The 14,947-nt window shown below is 41.6% G+C and overlaps 1 protein-coding gene across 1 annotated transcript in view; it reads right to left on the bottom strand.

Moving 5' to 3' along the window:
* The window catches only part of SPMIP2 (sperm microtubule inner protein 2), a 70,043-nt gene extending 61,713 nt beyond the window's left edge, over positions 1-8,330 (bottom strand). The window contains exon 1 of the mRNA XM_060179189.1: positions 8,204-8,330. Coding sequence (XP_060035172.1) covers positions 8,204-8,273 — 70 coding nt within the window. The 5' untranslated portion in view covers positions 8,274-8,330. The remainder of the gene's footprint in view (positions 1-8,203) is intronic.
* Between the last annotated feature and the right edge of the window lie 6,617 nt (positions 8,331-14,947).

Here is a 14,947-nt window from a genome sequence, read left to right as displayed (position 1 = left end):
CTGTTATTCTTAAAGGCCCCCGGGGCAATTTCTCTCTCCATCTCAGACTTTTCCCTAGAGTATATTTTTCGAAAAGATGATATCTGTGGTCAAAGGGGCCTTTTAATAGGCACTGTGAAAGGGTCTACCTTTTCTGAAATAATTGCTGGCAACTGGGGTTTGTGAGACAGTGAGGCATTTTATCCTTTAGTGCTTGCTGGGAATGAAATTGACAAGGATCAGTCACAGCAGGTGTCCTGGGAAAAGTGCTTCCTTGTCTGAGCTCAGCACGTATAGGAGAGGGAGGAAGAGGGGAGGGAAACAGATGCCAGGTAAAGAGATCAAGGTAATGCCTATAGTGAAAGACTTCCTTCCCACCCAGAGTACCCTAAGGAGACCTTTCTTTTCTTCCTGATATTATTTTCTTCAACTAAGATTGCATAAACGAATGAGCCAAACAGGCATTTTAAAATCTGCCAGTATGCCCTACCACCTTTTTTTTTTCTTCTTCTGTCATCAGAGGGTCTTCACTGCTCTGGATCAAATAGAACGGGGGGGGGGGGGGGGGGAGTGCGGAGAGGGAAAGACACCATAGGCACCTGAAACCGAGGTCACACACACACACAGCTAAGCAGGCACACTCCCACATAGTATTGTGTTTTTCCAGCTACAGTTATTACTGAGGCTTAATGTCTTCATAATTCCATCACTCCCAATAAGCATTTTTCCCTTTTTCTTTCCTTTTTGATAGAGGGTAAGAGAGAGGGAGTGAGTGTGTGTGTGGGGAGAGAGAGAGAGAGAGAGAGAGAGAGAGAGAGTTGCTGCACTGCTCCACAGCTCCACAATCCCTGCAGTGGGCAGGCCAGGGCTTGAACCCAGGTCTTCACACATGGTAACATGTGCACTCTACCTGACATAGAACACCATCTAGCCCCAGCCATCACACCTTTTAAATCAGACTTGTTTACTTTACTGTTGTTTAGGTCAGGCTTATAGGAATATATTACATTTCTTTAATAATAGCAGGTTTATGGAAGTTGGGCTGTAGCACAGTGGGTTAAGCACACGTGGCATGAAGCGCAAGGACCAGCGTAAGGCTCCCGGTTCGAGCCCCCCAGCTCTCCACCTGCAGGGGAGTCATTTCACAGGCGGTGAAGCAGGTCTGAAGGTATCTTATCTTTCTCTCTCCCTCTCTGTCTTCCCCTCGTCTCTCCACTTCTCTTTGTCCTATCTAACAAAGACAACATCAATAACAATAACAATAACTACAACAACAATAAAAAAACAAAAACAAGGGCAACAAAAAGGAAAATAAATAAATATAAAAAATTAAAAATAGCAGGTTTAAATGTTTGTTTTAATTATTCTAATTATAGCATCACAAATATTTCATTGTCTTGGTCCTCTGACAGAAATCGACTTAGGTTATTGGCAATCTGTGTCAGATGACAGTAGTTAGGCTAGGCCTGTGTGGGGCTTATCACAAGCCAGATGGTGTTCTAAGTACTCTTTGTGCATTGACTCACTTAAAACTCCCAGAAACCTCCTAACCTAGAAGTTCACGTTGCTATTTTCCATGGTCTTACTGAGTCACAAAGAGACAGAGACTTTGTATAAGATCACAACAGTAAATGGAGGAGCCAAAAGAGTTTGGCTTCTTACTACTCAAAATTGGGAGCTTGATGGGAATTCATTTTCCCAGCTCCACCACAGGCTTAGAATATCAGCATATACATTTTAATAAGGCTTCCTACTTGGAGCCTGAAGCTCCAAGGTCCCAGGTTCAACCCACCACATCACCATAAACCAGAGCTGAACAGTACTCTGGTTAAACAACAACAAAACAAATACAAACAAATAAATATTGAAAAGACCCCCCCAGATGACTAATATGTACGTTAAAGTCTGAAAGTCACTGACATGCTTTACCAAACTTGAAGCCCTAGGTAGAAACCCCAGCACCACTTTAGAATACCACAGCACATCTTCAGCGGGAAAGCAAGTACAGAAGCCAGACCTCCCACCTTCTGCACCTCATAATGACCCTGGATCCATATTCCCAGAGGGATAAAGAATAGGAAAGCTATCAGGGGAGGGGATGGGATACAGAGTTCTGGTGATGGGAACCGTGTAGAATTATACCTCTCCTATCCTATGGTTTTTTCAGTGTTTCCTTTTTTATAAATAAAAACTTTTAAAAAAAAGAAGTTTCATTGGTACTGTATCCACATATTGTATAAGAAATGCCCCCAAATTTGTACACTTCCTCTTTGTGGCAGATATATCAGCATATAGAGTGTGCATCACTCCTCTCCATTGACCATGTTACACTAATTCATCTTATTAACTTATCACTAACAACTTTCAAAGCACAGAAAACACCTCCTCTTGCTTTCCAGAATAGTGACTTTAACAAAATTTCATATTAACCTGATGATAACTAATGACACAATTCTCATCGAAAAAAACAAACAACAACAACAAAAGAATACCACAGTACCAGGGGAAATCCATGTATGATAAACAGGTACTGTTTATTATCCTGTTTATCTCTACCTTAAATTTTAAAAGGAATCAAAATGTCAGTCCAGAGTGGTGGAATCATACATATATGATGCCCCAGCTCTATCAAACTAACTAAATTAAAGAACTTGCTACCACTAATTAATTTTTAAAAATTAAACACTCTGGGGGCCAGGCGGTGGCGCACTTGGTTGGTTAAGTGCGCACATTACAGTGTGCAAGGATCCAGGTGCAAGCCCCTGGTCCCCACCTGCAGGGGGAAAGCTTCATGAGTGGTGAAGCAGGGTTGCAGGTGTCTCTCTGTCTCTCTGTTTCTCTCTGTCTCTATCTTTCCCTCTCAATTTCTGTCTCTATACAATAATAAATAAATAAAACATTTAAAAAAATTAAACATTCTGGTTTTACAAACGTTCTAGACTCCTGGGATTCCCACACAGACATGATGGGCCTAGACCTCTAACCCTCTCTCCATGGTCATCTCCATCAGGAACAACATAGTGGGCCTCCACAGGACCTTGTCCTCAATGTGGACCCACATTGGTAGGGACTGCCCTATTCTCTGAAGGGAGGTTGAGTCAACATACTCTGACACTTTAGGAAGATGGGTCCTGCAGTGGATGCAGCCTAAAAGTTCCCAGCTATGACTATAGAATGCAAGCTCAGACCTACAGGAATGCAGGGGTTATGCAGGCTCCTGTGCTGAATATGGGCCCCAGATCAAATCAATGGGGTTTACAGTTAACAATATTTATATACTTTCCCCATATTTGGGAGCTACTTTCTGCCCTGATCCAGCTTTCTTGTCCTATTTCCAACTCTGACACCATTTCCCCAGACAATATCTTTAGCTGCAGGCTCAGGCAAAAATTAGTAAAGTCATGGGCCCCTTGGAATATACCTAAAATAGACCTACTAGCCCTTTCCAAAATGGAGACCCCAAATCTCATCTGCGATAGTCTTACCTTTATATTCTTTTTGTTTTACCTTTAGATTCTTGATTATTAGACAATTTGTTCTTCTTTATATCTTAATGCTTTTTCAGCCACCAAGTTGCAGATGCTACCATGATGCCAACCTGACTTCCTAGGCAGACTACCTCACCAATGTACCTTGGGACCCCACTTCTCCAGACCCCTGCCCCACTAGTGAAAGCTAGAAACAGTCTTGGAGTATGAACCAACCTGTCAACACCCATGTCCAGTGCAGAAGCAATTACAGAAGCCAGACATTCCACCTCCTGCACCCCATAATGATCCTGGGTCCCTGTCCCCAAAGGAATAAAGAATAGGAAAGCTTCCAATAGAGGGGATGGGATACGTAACTCTGGTGGTGGGAATTGAGTGGAATTGTACCCCACTTAATGCTGTAGTCTTATCAATCATTATTACATCAATAAAAACAAAAAATACCACCTGCAGGGGAGTGGCTTCACAGTCGGTGAAACAGGTCTGCAGGTATCTTTCTCTCCTCCTCTCCGTCTTTCCCTCCTCTCTCCATTTCTCTCTGTCCTAACAACGATGACATCAACAACAACAGCAATAATAATAACTACAACAGTTAAATAAATAAAAACATGTTAGACTGTTTCACTCTGTGCCCTTTAAAGACCTGCATATGTCTTCAGACTTTGAGAAGTCAAATGTGCTTGGCGGGTTTATTATTTAAAAATAAAAATTTTAGGATGAGTGTCATCACCCAAAATCTTTCTCCTAATACAGGTCCAAAAAGGATGACAGAGGACCTAGTGGGAGCTATATTGTTATATGGAAAACTGGGAAATCTTATGCATGTACAAACTATTGTATTTACTGTTGAATGTAAAACATTCAGTCCCCAATAAAGAAATTTAAAAAAAAAATCTTTCTCCTCTGGATGTTTCTCAATGGAAAAAAAACTTTATACGGAAAAAAGTTGTGGGCCAGGATGTAGCCCAGCAGTAGGAGAGAGAGAGAGAGAGAGAAATGAATTTGTGTGCAGGCACTTTCATCTATTAAATTATCACAGAAGCAGGGGCTGGGCTGTGGCACACGGGTTAAGCGTACACAGTATGAAGTGCAAGGACCTGTGCAAGGACATGCATTGGGAGCCCCCTGCTCCCCACCTGCAGGGGGGTGGTAGCTTCACAAGTGGTGAAGCAGGTCTGCAGGTCTCTCCCCTACCCCCACCTCCGCATACCCCCCATCAATTTATCTCTGTCCTGTTGACAAAAAAAAAAAAAAAAAAAAAGACCATAGGAGCAGGGTATTCGTAGTGCAGGCTGACACCAAGACCCAGCTTGGAGGCAAGAAAAAAAAAAAAAAAATCATCACAGAAGCCCTTACAAAAACAGTACTATGTACCCTTGAAATGCAGATGAAAACACTGAGGTCAGAAAAGTTAGGAACAAAATTTATCATGAGTCTTGGGTTTTCAGCCCTTACTTTAGAGGCAGAATCTTTAAGCTTATATTTATCTCCTGAGACAATACCTAACACACAGTAAATAGCTCGTCTTTGACAAAAGAATGAAAATACTCGAGTCTTGTTCCAGCAACAAAAACTACTTTTGCTTAATGCTGACCACTTATCCCTGATTTAGAGAAGTGAGATATTAATGTCACCTGCAAGGTATCAACTTTGGAAAGCAGACCAAAGCACAAAGAGGCAAATCCTCCTCCTTTCCATCTTACTTTATGTGCTAAACATTGTGTATTGTATAACAAACAAAAGCAGAAAACCCAGAGTGTGAGACAAAGCTTCTCCTTAGGAGTCCTCTTTTGAGGGCTTAGTTTAGATTCTTTTCAAACTGATGGTTACAATTAATTTTCCCCCCTTGCAAATCACATTGGTGATTTACATGGCTGACAATTTAAGGCAGGACTGCCTTGGAGTTGCTGTCACTGGGAGATAAGTTGTGACTCAGGGCAAGTCACAGACTAGGGCTACAGCATAAAATGCAAATCAGTCAGCCAAATGTGTCTTTATCATAAAAAATGTGAACGCTTTTGTCAGGAAGGTGCTTTAGAAATCTAAAATATTTGCTACATGGATTATAGTGATGAGATGTAAGCTGAATTTGCAATAGGACTATTTTATTCTTTAAGCAGAAAATTGCTGGCAGTTCAGTGTGAAGTCATTTTCTATTTTTAAAATAATTGAATGTGAGACATAACTACTAGTGTGACAGGTTTCACGGGGCAGAGAAAAACAAGATGAATAAATGAGTTTGAAACCCAGGCTAATGGAGCAAAGCTTTTCAAAATTACACACACACTTATGTACTTCTCCTACTGCTTAGAGGTTCATTCATCATATTGTTTTTTTGGCCATTTCCTAGAGAGTATTTTCAGCTGTAAAATATTTCCACCAGGAATTTCACAACATGATCACTCTTTTAATAAGATGGAATTCTGTAATACTCCTGGTTTCTATGAATAGACCTTCTAGTATATACATGACGAATGGCTAAATACATTAGTAATTTAATTTAGTTGATATTCTGGATATAAAAGATATATAAATATAATACATTAGTAATATATAAAAATATATAATATAATATAATATAATATAATATATTGTATATATAATATATAATATATAAATATAATACATTAGTAATTTAATTCAGTTGGTATTCTGGATATAAAAGACATAAATACTTCACATAAACAGGGGACCTTCAGAGGCCCCTATCCTTCTGATCAAGACAATATGACTTTGAGTCACTTAGCTCTCTATATTTCAGGAATCTCAACCCAATATACTATTTACAAAAATACAAGAAGCAGATGTGAGGGCGATCTGGCTGCGACATCTGTCACCCCATTGATCACCAGGGTTGATTCAGCTGATCTGGCTGGCTAGGCCAGTGTCTCCTTCCTCCCTCACTGCTCCATGTGTGTCCCTCCCGAAGCTGCACCTGGGTCAGAGAGGAAAGCCTTCCCCAATAGAGGCTGACCAGTCTTCCGAGGGTATAATAGTAGCTGCGCTCCCCTGCTAGAACCTCCAAACAAAAATACAAGAAGCACAGCCTGGCAGGTAGCACAGTGAATCAGGTATTGAACTCTTAAGTATGAGGTCTTGAGCTCAATTCCCATAATCACATTTCTTAGGGGGTTATCTGGTGTTCTCTCTCTCTCTCTAATAATTTATTAACACAGAGAAAGCTTTAGGCAGGTGAAATAGCTCACATAGATAATGTGCTGATTTGCCATATATGCAATACAGGCTCAAGCCCATACCCACTGCCCTGAAGGAAGCTTTGATGCTTTGGTGTCCTCCCCCTCCCCCTCCTCCTTCTTCTCTTATTTTATTTTATTATTTATTGGCTAGAGACAGAGAAATTGAAAAGGAAGGGGGAAGATACAGATGGGGAGAGAAAGAGAAACACCTGCAGGCCTGCTTCATTACTTGTGAAGCTTACCCTCCACAGGTGGGGACTAGGGGCTTGAACTCAGGTCCTTGTGAGCTTATTTGGAGGGTCTAGCAAGGGAGCACAGCTACTCTTATACCCTTGACCGACAACCAGTCTGTCTCTGTTGGGGAAAGCGGTTCTCTTCAAGCAAGCACACAATTCTGAGAGGGAAGTACATGGAGTGGTGAGGGAGGAAGGGGACACCTGCCTAGCCTGCCAGATCAGCCGAATCAACCCTGGCGATCAATGGGGTGACAATCAGATTGTTCTCACATCTGGTCCTTGTTCATTGCAACATATGCACTTAACCAGTGTGCCACTGCCCAGTCCTTTTTCTTGTTAATATTTTATTTTATTATTTATTGGATAGACACAGGGGGAAGTTGAGAGGGAAGGGGGAGATAGAGAGGGAGGAGAGAACTTTGCCCATCACCTTCCATAGAGCTGACTCCTTATCATTTGAGTCCTGACTCAACTGAGACTCCCTCTTTTTTTTTTTCCCCTATTTTATCAGAGTACTACTCAGCTGTGTTCTGTGGTGGTGGTAGGTACTGAAACTGAGAGCTTGGTGCAAGTTACATTGTTAAATATTTATTATGATCATTATTATTATTATTATTATTTCACCAGAGCACAGCTCAACAATGGCTTATGGTGATGTGGGGGATTGAACCTGGGACTTTGGAGCCTCAGGCCTGAGAGTCTCTTTGCATACCCATTATGCTATCTACTCTTTCTTCTCAAACATGAATAAAAATCAAATAAAATACAAGAAGCTTAAATCAGTAGTAACTAGGGGCCGGGTGGTGGCACACCTGGTTGAGAGCACATGTGACAGTGCTCAAGGACCTGGGTTCGAAGCCCTGGTCCTTGCAGGGAGAAAGCTTTGCGAGTGGTAAAGCAGGGCTGCACTTGTCTCTGTCTCTCTCCCTATCTCCCCTTCCTTCTCAATTTCTGACTGTGTCTATCCAATAAATAAAGATAATAAAAAATTTAAAAAATCAGTAGTAATTAAACTTTGGCCTAAAATCTGCTTTGTATTGATATCAAAGCAATCCACCTTATACATAACATAAACTTTGCAAATATAAAGACGTGTTATAATGGTGGCTGACACAGAGTAAGAACTGCTTGTGGTAACACAAGGCTGATGCCCAGGCTGAATGTGCATAATAAAGCTGGCAGTATTGTATAAAATCAACATACATGATGATTTCATCCTTATATCCATTATTTGAATAGCCTATAAGTGAAGGCTAAAAATCGTTTAGATCTCCTTGTAAAAGCACACACAAAAACTCTTTACCTGTAACAATCATTCGTTTTCCCACTGGAAATGTGGTACATTTTGCCTTTTGATTCGATATAGACGTCATGGCCAAAGTCTCACTACTCTTCTTCCTCAACTTCCTCAGAACAGATTATCCCACAAAAAAAAAAATAAATAAATAAAATTAAGGACTGGTTTCTACTTTCTCTGCCAATGACCTGAACTAGATGGTTGCTAAGCACTGTCTATGACAGGGCTGTTCCTTCTACCAGAGTTCAGTATTCCAGTCTCCAAGGACAGACAGGCACAACTGTAGCACTTACGTCCAACAGTGTCTTTATATCTCAATGTCAAGTTAGAACAAATATGTTCAGGGGTCGGACAGTAGTGCAGTGGGTTCAGCGCACATGGTGTGAAGTGCAAGGAACAGAGCAATGATCACGGTTCGAGCCCTGCTCCCTACCTGCAGGGGGATCGCTTCACAGGTGGTGAAGCATGTCTGCAAGTGTTTATCTTTCTTTCCCCTTCTCTGTCTTCCCCTCCTCTCCTGATTTCCCTCTATCCTATCCAACAACAACAGCAGCACTGGCAACAATAAGAACAACAAGGGCAATAAATGGGAAAAATGGCCTCCAGGAGCAGTAGATTCGTAGTGTAGGCACGGAGCCCCAGCAATAATCCTGGAGGCAAAAAAAACCAAAAAACAAACAAACAAAAAACAAACAAACAAAAAGCCAGATATGTTCAGTAACTAAATCTGTAATTGTAGGGTTGTCTTGCTTTGTTTTATTTTTTGTCTCCAGGGTTATCACTGGGGAACTCGGTGCCTACATTACAAATCCACTGCTCCTGGTGGCCATTTTCTCCATTTTGTTGTTGTTGTTGTTGGCTAGGAAGGGAGAGAAATTGAGAGAGGAGGGGAAGATAGAAAGGTGGGAGAGAAAGACACTTGCAGACCTGCTTCTCTGCTTGTGAAGCAACCCCTCCTGCAGGTGGGGATCCAGGGGCTTGAACCGGGATCCTTGAGCAGGTACTTGCATTCACACTATGTGTGCTTAACCCAGTGTGCCATGGCCCGGGCCCCTAATTGTGTTTTTTGTAAGTTTAAAAAATATTTTATTATTTTTTATTTGATAGAACAGATAGAAATTGAGAGGAGAGGGGAAGATAGAGAGGAGAGAGAAAGCAGCACCGCTTTACCATTACTGAAGCTTCCTGCCTGCAGATGGAGGGCAAGAGTTCGGATCCAGGGCCCTGTGCCTGGTGATGTATGGACTCAACCAGGCGCACTGTTGCCCAGCTCCCCAAATCTATAGAAGAACAGATTTAATGCCACACATGACTAGAAATATTCAATCCACTCTTTTTACATTACCTCAAAATTGTTTCGCAGAGGGGTGTTATTACAAAACAAACAAAACAGTCAACAAATCATAGTTCAGTGTATTAGAGAAACACTGGCTAGATACAGCACAATAAAGATATACTAATAAGTGAATATTGTACATATATCTCTTCTCAGAAGCATATTCCAAGATTTCCTTAGATATAATCTGAGTCATATCAGTCTATGGTTCCCATAATTCTAAGCCTTTACACATGCAATTCACTCATACTGTAACATCAGTTCTTAGCAACATCGCCCCGCCAGATATTCGTCGGGATGCGGCATCATCTAAGTTCATTTCCCACGTCTACGCTTGACCGGACCCGCCATTATACGCGGATATCTTCGCCCACCCTGTCCAACGCTTGACGTCTCGTCACCCAATCTGGTCCCCTACGCCTACACGGAACTTCTCTGTTCCAGTCTCTTGGAAACAGAGTTGGCAGTCAGCTGAGGTCAAGAACAAACACCTCATCACAGACCCCTGCAAGCGTCAACCTGGCTTTGACCTAGCACGTTATGATTGGGCCCTCCTCAATCGCTATCGAACAGGCCATGGCCGGTGCGCTGCTATGTTCCATCGCTGGGGAGCCAGAGACGACCCGAACTGCCCCTGCGGCTACAGACAGACTATGACCCACATAGTCAATGACTGCCACCTCTCCAGATTCAAAGGAGGTCTCGAAACTTTACATCAGGCTCAACCTGACGCTGTTGACTGGCTACGGAAGAAGGGCAAACGCTAGAAGAACTGTAACATTCCTATGGACATATTTCTTGTCCTCTGAGAGCTTTATCTATTCTTCCACAATGATGTCTGCAGAAGTAATTGAGTTCCCTTCATGTCCCTTTAACCCTTACCACCTTGTTTTAATTATTTGACTATGTTGCAATCCTTCCCACTGGCACCTGACCCACCAGGAGTTCATGGGAAAAGAATCTTTATTCATATTTCAAATTTACACAGACTGCCATGCAAGATATGTAATACCTGTTTGTGGGATGAATAAATGTATGGACAGCTAATTCCAACCTGTTCAGAAATAGAATATTGACTCCATGATAACACATGAACCAGAAAGTCTGAGTAAATGCAAATTCAACATTAAGTTGATGGGGCTCTACTGAAAATGGAATACTTTTTTTGGTCTGCTGTGATAAATTGAAATAAAAACATTGTATATATATTTTTATTTGTTATTAATAGTTTGTTACAAGGTTGTAATATTGCAGTTTAGAGTTCCACAACACACACCCATCACCAAAGTTCTGTATCCCTGCTTTTCCACCTTCTTGAGCATTGTAATGTAGGCGCTTAACCAGGAGTGCCAGAACCTAGGCCCCTCCTTCCCATACACTTTTCAGTGCTACTCTAGGATCAGTTACTGAAAGTGTGGTTGTGAGACCAACAGGAAAAGGTAAATATGAAAATGTTCTCAGTATTGCCAAATCCTGGCCCATAGTAGTTGCTATGTCTTTTTGTATTGCAACCAGAAATGTGTAAGAATGTCTATTTCCACATAGCCTCATCCACAGCATATGTTGCCAAACTTCTAGAGAAAGTGACGTCTGAACTGTGTCTCAAAGAAAGAATAAACTCCAGATAAGGAGTGAAGACTAGAGACTGAGATGGACAAGAAGGGTGATTTACATCCAAAAAATGAGGAGTGGATATAAAACAGAATATTCACCAAAGAAGAGATCCAAAAAGCCAACAAACATGAAAAAATGTTCCAAGTCACTGATTGTCAGAGAAATGCAAATGAAAACAATAATGAAATACCACTTCACTCCTGTGAGAATGTCACACATCAGAAAAGGTAGCAGCAACAAATGCTGGAGAGGTTGTGGGGGCAAAAGAACCCTCCTGAACTGCTGGTGTGAATGTAAATTAGTCCAACCCCCTGTGAAGAGCAGTATGGAGAATTCTCAGAAGGCTAGAAGTGGACCTTCCCTATGACCCTGCAATTCCTCTCCTGAGGATATATCCTAAGGAACCAAACACAACCATCCAAAAAAATCTGTGTATACCTATGTTCATAGCAGCATAATTTGTAATAGCCAAAACCTGGAAGCAACAACAAATGAATGGCTGAGAAAAGTGTGGTATATATACTTCTAGAGAAAGTGACGTCTGAACTGTGTCTCAAAGAAAGAACAAACTCTAGACAAGGAGTGAAGATTAGAGAGTGGGATGGACAAGAAGGGTGATTTACATCCAAAAATGGAATACTACTCAGCTTTTAAAAATGATGAGCTCACCTCTTCTCCTCATCTTGGATAGAGCTTAAAGGAATCATGTTAAGTGAGATAAGTCAGAAAGAGAAGGATGAATATGGGATGATCTCACTCACAGACAGAAGTTGAAAAACAAGATCAGAAGGGAAAACACAAAGCAGAACTTGGACTGGAGTTGGTGTATTGCACCAAATTAAAAGACTCTGTGGTTGAGGAGAGGGTTCAGGAACATGATGGCAGAAAAGGACCTAGTGGGGGTTTAATTGTTATGTGGAAAACTGAGAAATGTTGTACATGTACAAACTACTGTATTTTACTGTTGACTGTAAATCATTAATTCCCCCAAAAGAGAAAAAATAAAAATAAACAATAAAATTAAATTAAAAAGGAGGGTGTTTTGGACACAGGATGCAATAAGGAGAGCTTCAAATAAACAGTCCAGAGGGAGTGGGTTGGGCGGTAACACACCAGGTTAAGCACACATAGTGTGAAGCCCAACAACTGGCACAAGGATCCTGATTTGAGCCCTCAGCTCCCCACCTGCAGAAGGGTTGCCTCACTAGCTGTGAAGCAGGCCTGCGGGTTTTTCTCTCTCCGCTCTGTTTCCCCTCCTCTCAATTTCTCTCTATCCTATCCTATCCAACAACAGCAATAACAACAACAATACAATAATGATACCAACAAAATGGAAAAAAATGGCTGCCAGGAGCAGTGGATTCATAGTGCAGGCACCAAACCCCAGGGATAACTCTGGAGGAGAAAAAAAAAGGGGGGGGGGAAAGAAACAACTAATTTGCCTACCAGAAATGCAAGAAGTTCATCATTGCCAAAGGGTCTAGCTAGAAGGGTAGGACAGGAGACGAGGCTGAAAAGCCTCCTAAAACCATGCTAGGAACTTTATTTTATAACAATAAGGTGGAGACCGGTCCATCTTAGGGTTAAATAGATGTTTGTCTGCAGGGAAAAGAGACTTGAGGAAAAAAGTCTACAAGCGGGGTATATACAATAGCAACTGTAAAGTAGTCCAGGAAGGTGAGGACAAGGAGGACCTGAACTAAATCAGAGGTGACAGGAATGAAAGAAAGAGACAAGCACAGAATATATGCTGTGTAGAGGGTGAGAGGAGTCAGAAATACCCCAGTTTTCCAGTTTGGGTGACTGACCAGCAGTAGTGCACAAACCAAAATAGGGAAAACCAACCCAGCATAGAGTTGAACCAGTAGATTACAGTCCATAGCTACAGAGGACCCACTCTAATTTATAAACAGACTTTTGATTGCCAGGGCCTGGTGCATCGAACATCTGCATAGTCCAAGGGTCAGCGGTGGTGACTAGGTGTGGGTGTGTCTGCACAGTACAAGAGGCAACAGAGCCGTTAGAGTTAAGCTCGACTTGTTATAAAATGTTGTGACAGCTACTGAACTCATTACGGGGATTAAAGATGATCTCCCACGGCCACCAGCTGCACTTCTATGAGAGAAAAATTCCTATTGTTTATGAATCAATAGCAGTCTTTTTTGATGAGATGGGCACAAATGAAATTGTGGCCGTTGTCTTGTTTCACTAAATTAACAGCCACTTCAGCAATGGTAGCCACTTCAGCGTTACAACAGGAAAGGCCCAAATATCAGCCCTGCAGAGCTTGTTCTGAGATTTTTGTCTAATTTTGCATTTTAATGATAGGCAAGTGATACAAACTAGAAATTCTTGTAGTATAATAACAGTATATATCTCCAGGTGAATTTAGGTCAGATTTTGTTAAAAATTACATAATTGTGTTCAAACATCCTATGGCTAAACACAGTTTGCAAAACAGTGAGTTTTGCCTCCCTTACATCAGTTTTGCTTTGTTCTTTTAAGCACTATACATATATATATATGTGTAAATGTATATGTATATATACATATATATATATTAACTACTGGGGCTTTGCCACTTAGGCCAACTTTTTCAGATACAAGGGAGACAGAGATAGAGAGACAGGGAGAGAGGGAGAGATCACAGTACCACAGCTTCCCCCAATGCAGTGGGGCAGTGGGGGTTAGACTCAAACCTGGGTCATGTGTATGGCAAAGCAGACACTCTCCAAAGTAGAATAGAGAGAAAAACATCCTGGGAGTTATCTAGTCAGCCTGCACCAAATATTTTTATGTCCTGACCCTACACCCCTATCTAGAAAACTCATCTAATGGAGTCACAGGCTCGGCTTCACATTATAAGAACTTATTCTGAGTAGCATTGTCCATAAAACGAGGACCCTTGTGGCTTGCCTGTAAGGCAAAGGAGGTAATGTATATAAAATGCTCATCCTGACGACAAAGCATGGATTCAGCAAATGTTTGCTGTGATATAATTCTCATCCTCCAACCCCTTCACCATGGTGCCTTCCTGATCTTCCCTATAAAAATATGTACATTTCTGGGGCCCCGGCAGTAGCACACATAGTAAGAAGAAGTGCAAGGACTGGCACAAGGATCCCAGCTCCCCACCTGTATGTGTGTGGCGGGGTAGCTTCATAAGTGGTGAAGCAGGTCTGCAGGTGTCTCTCTTTCTCTCTCCCTCTATATCTCCGCCTCTACACTCCCCCTCTCAATTTCTCTCTGCCCTATCCAATAAAATGATATAAAAATGGCCTCCAGGAGCAGTGGATTCACAGTGCTGGCATCTAACACCTGTGATAATTCTGGAGGCCAAAAAAAGAAAAAGTTGATGATCTAGTTGAAGGTGATTTCAAGTACCTTGAAGAAATGTTGGAATATACCATGTAACAACAAAATCCTGTAAATCAACATTTCCTCAATAAAGTGACATTAGAACTAGAAAAAAAGGGGAGTCGGGCTGTAGCACAGCGGGTTAAGCGCAGGTGGCGCAAAGCACAAGGACCGGCAGAAGGATCCCGGTTCGAACCCCGGCTCCCCACCTGCAGGGGAGTCCCTTCACAGGCGGTGAAGCAGGTCTGCAGGTGTCTATCTTTCTCTCCTTCTCTGTCTTCCCCTCCTCTCTCCATTTCTCTCTGTCTTATCCAACAACAATAATAACTACAACAATAAAACAACAAGGGCAACAAAAGGGAATAAATAAATAAAATAAATATTAAAAAAAAATTTTTTAAAAAAGAACTAGAAAAAAAAATGCAGTGACCTATACAGATGAA

Source organism: Erinaceus europaeus, chromosome 19 (genome assembly GCF_950295315.1).
Source record: "Erinaceus europaeus chromosome 19, mEriEur2.1, whole genome shotgun sequence".
Lineage (NCBI taxonomy): Eukaryota > Metazoa > Chordata > Mammalia > Eulipotyphla > Erinaceidae > Erinaceus > Erinaceus europaeus.
Note: the sequence above shows the minus strand (reverse complement) of the source record. Positions and strands in the feature narration are given on the sequence as shown.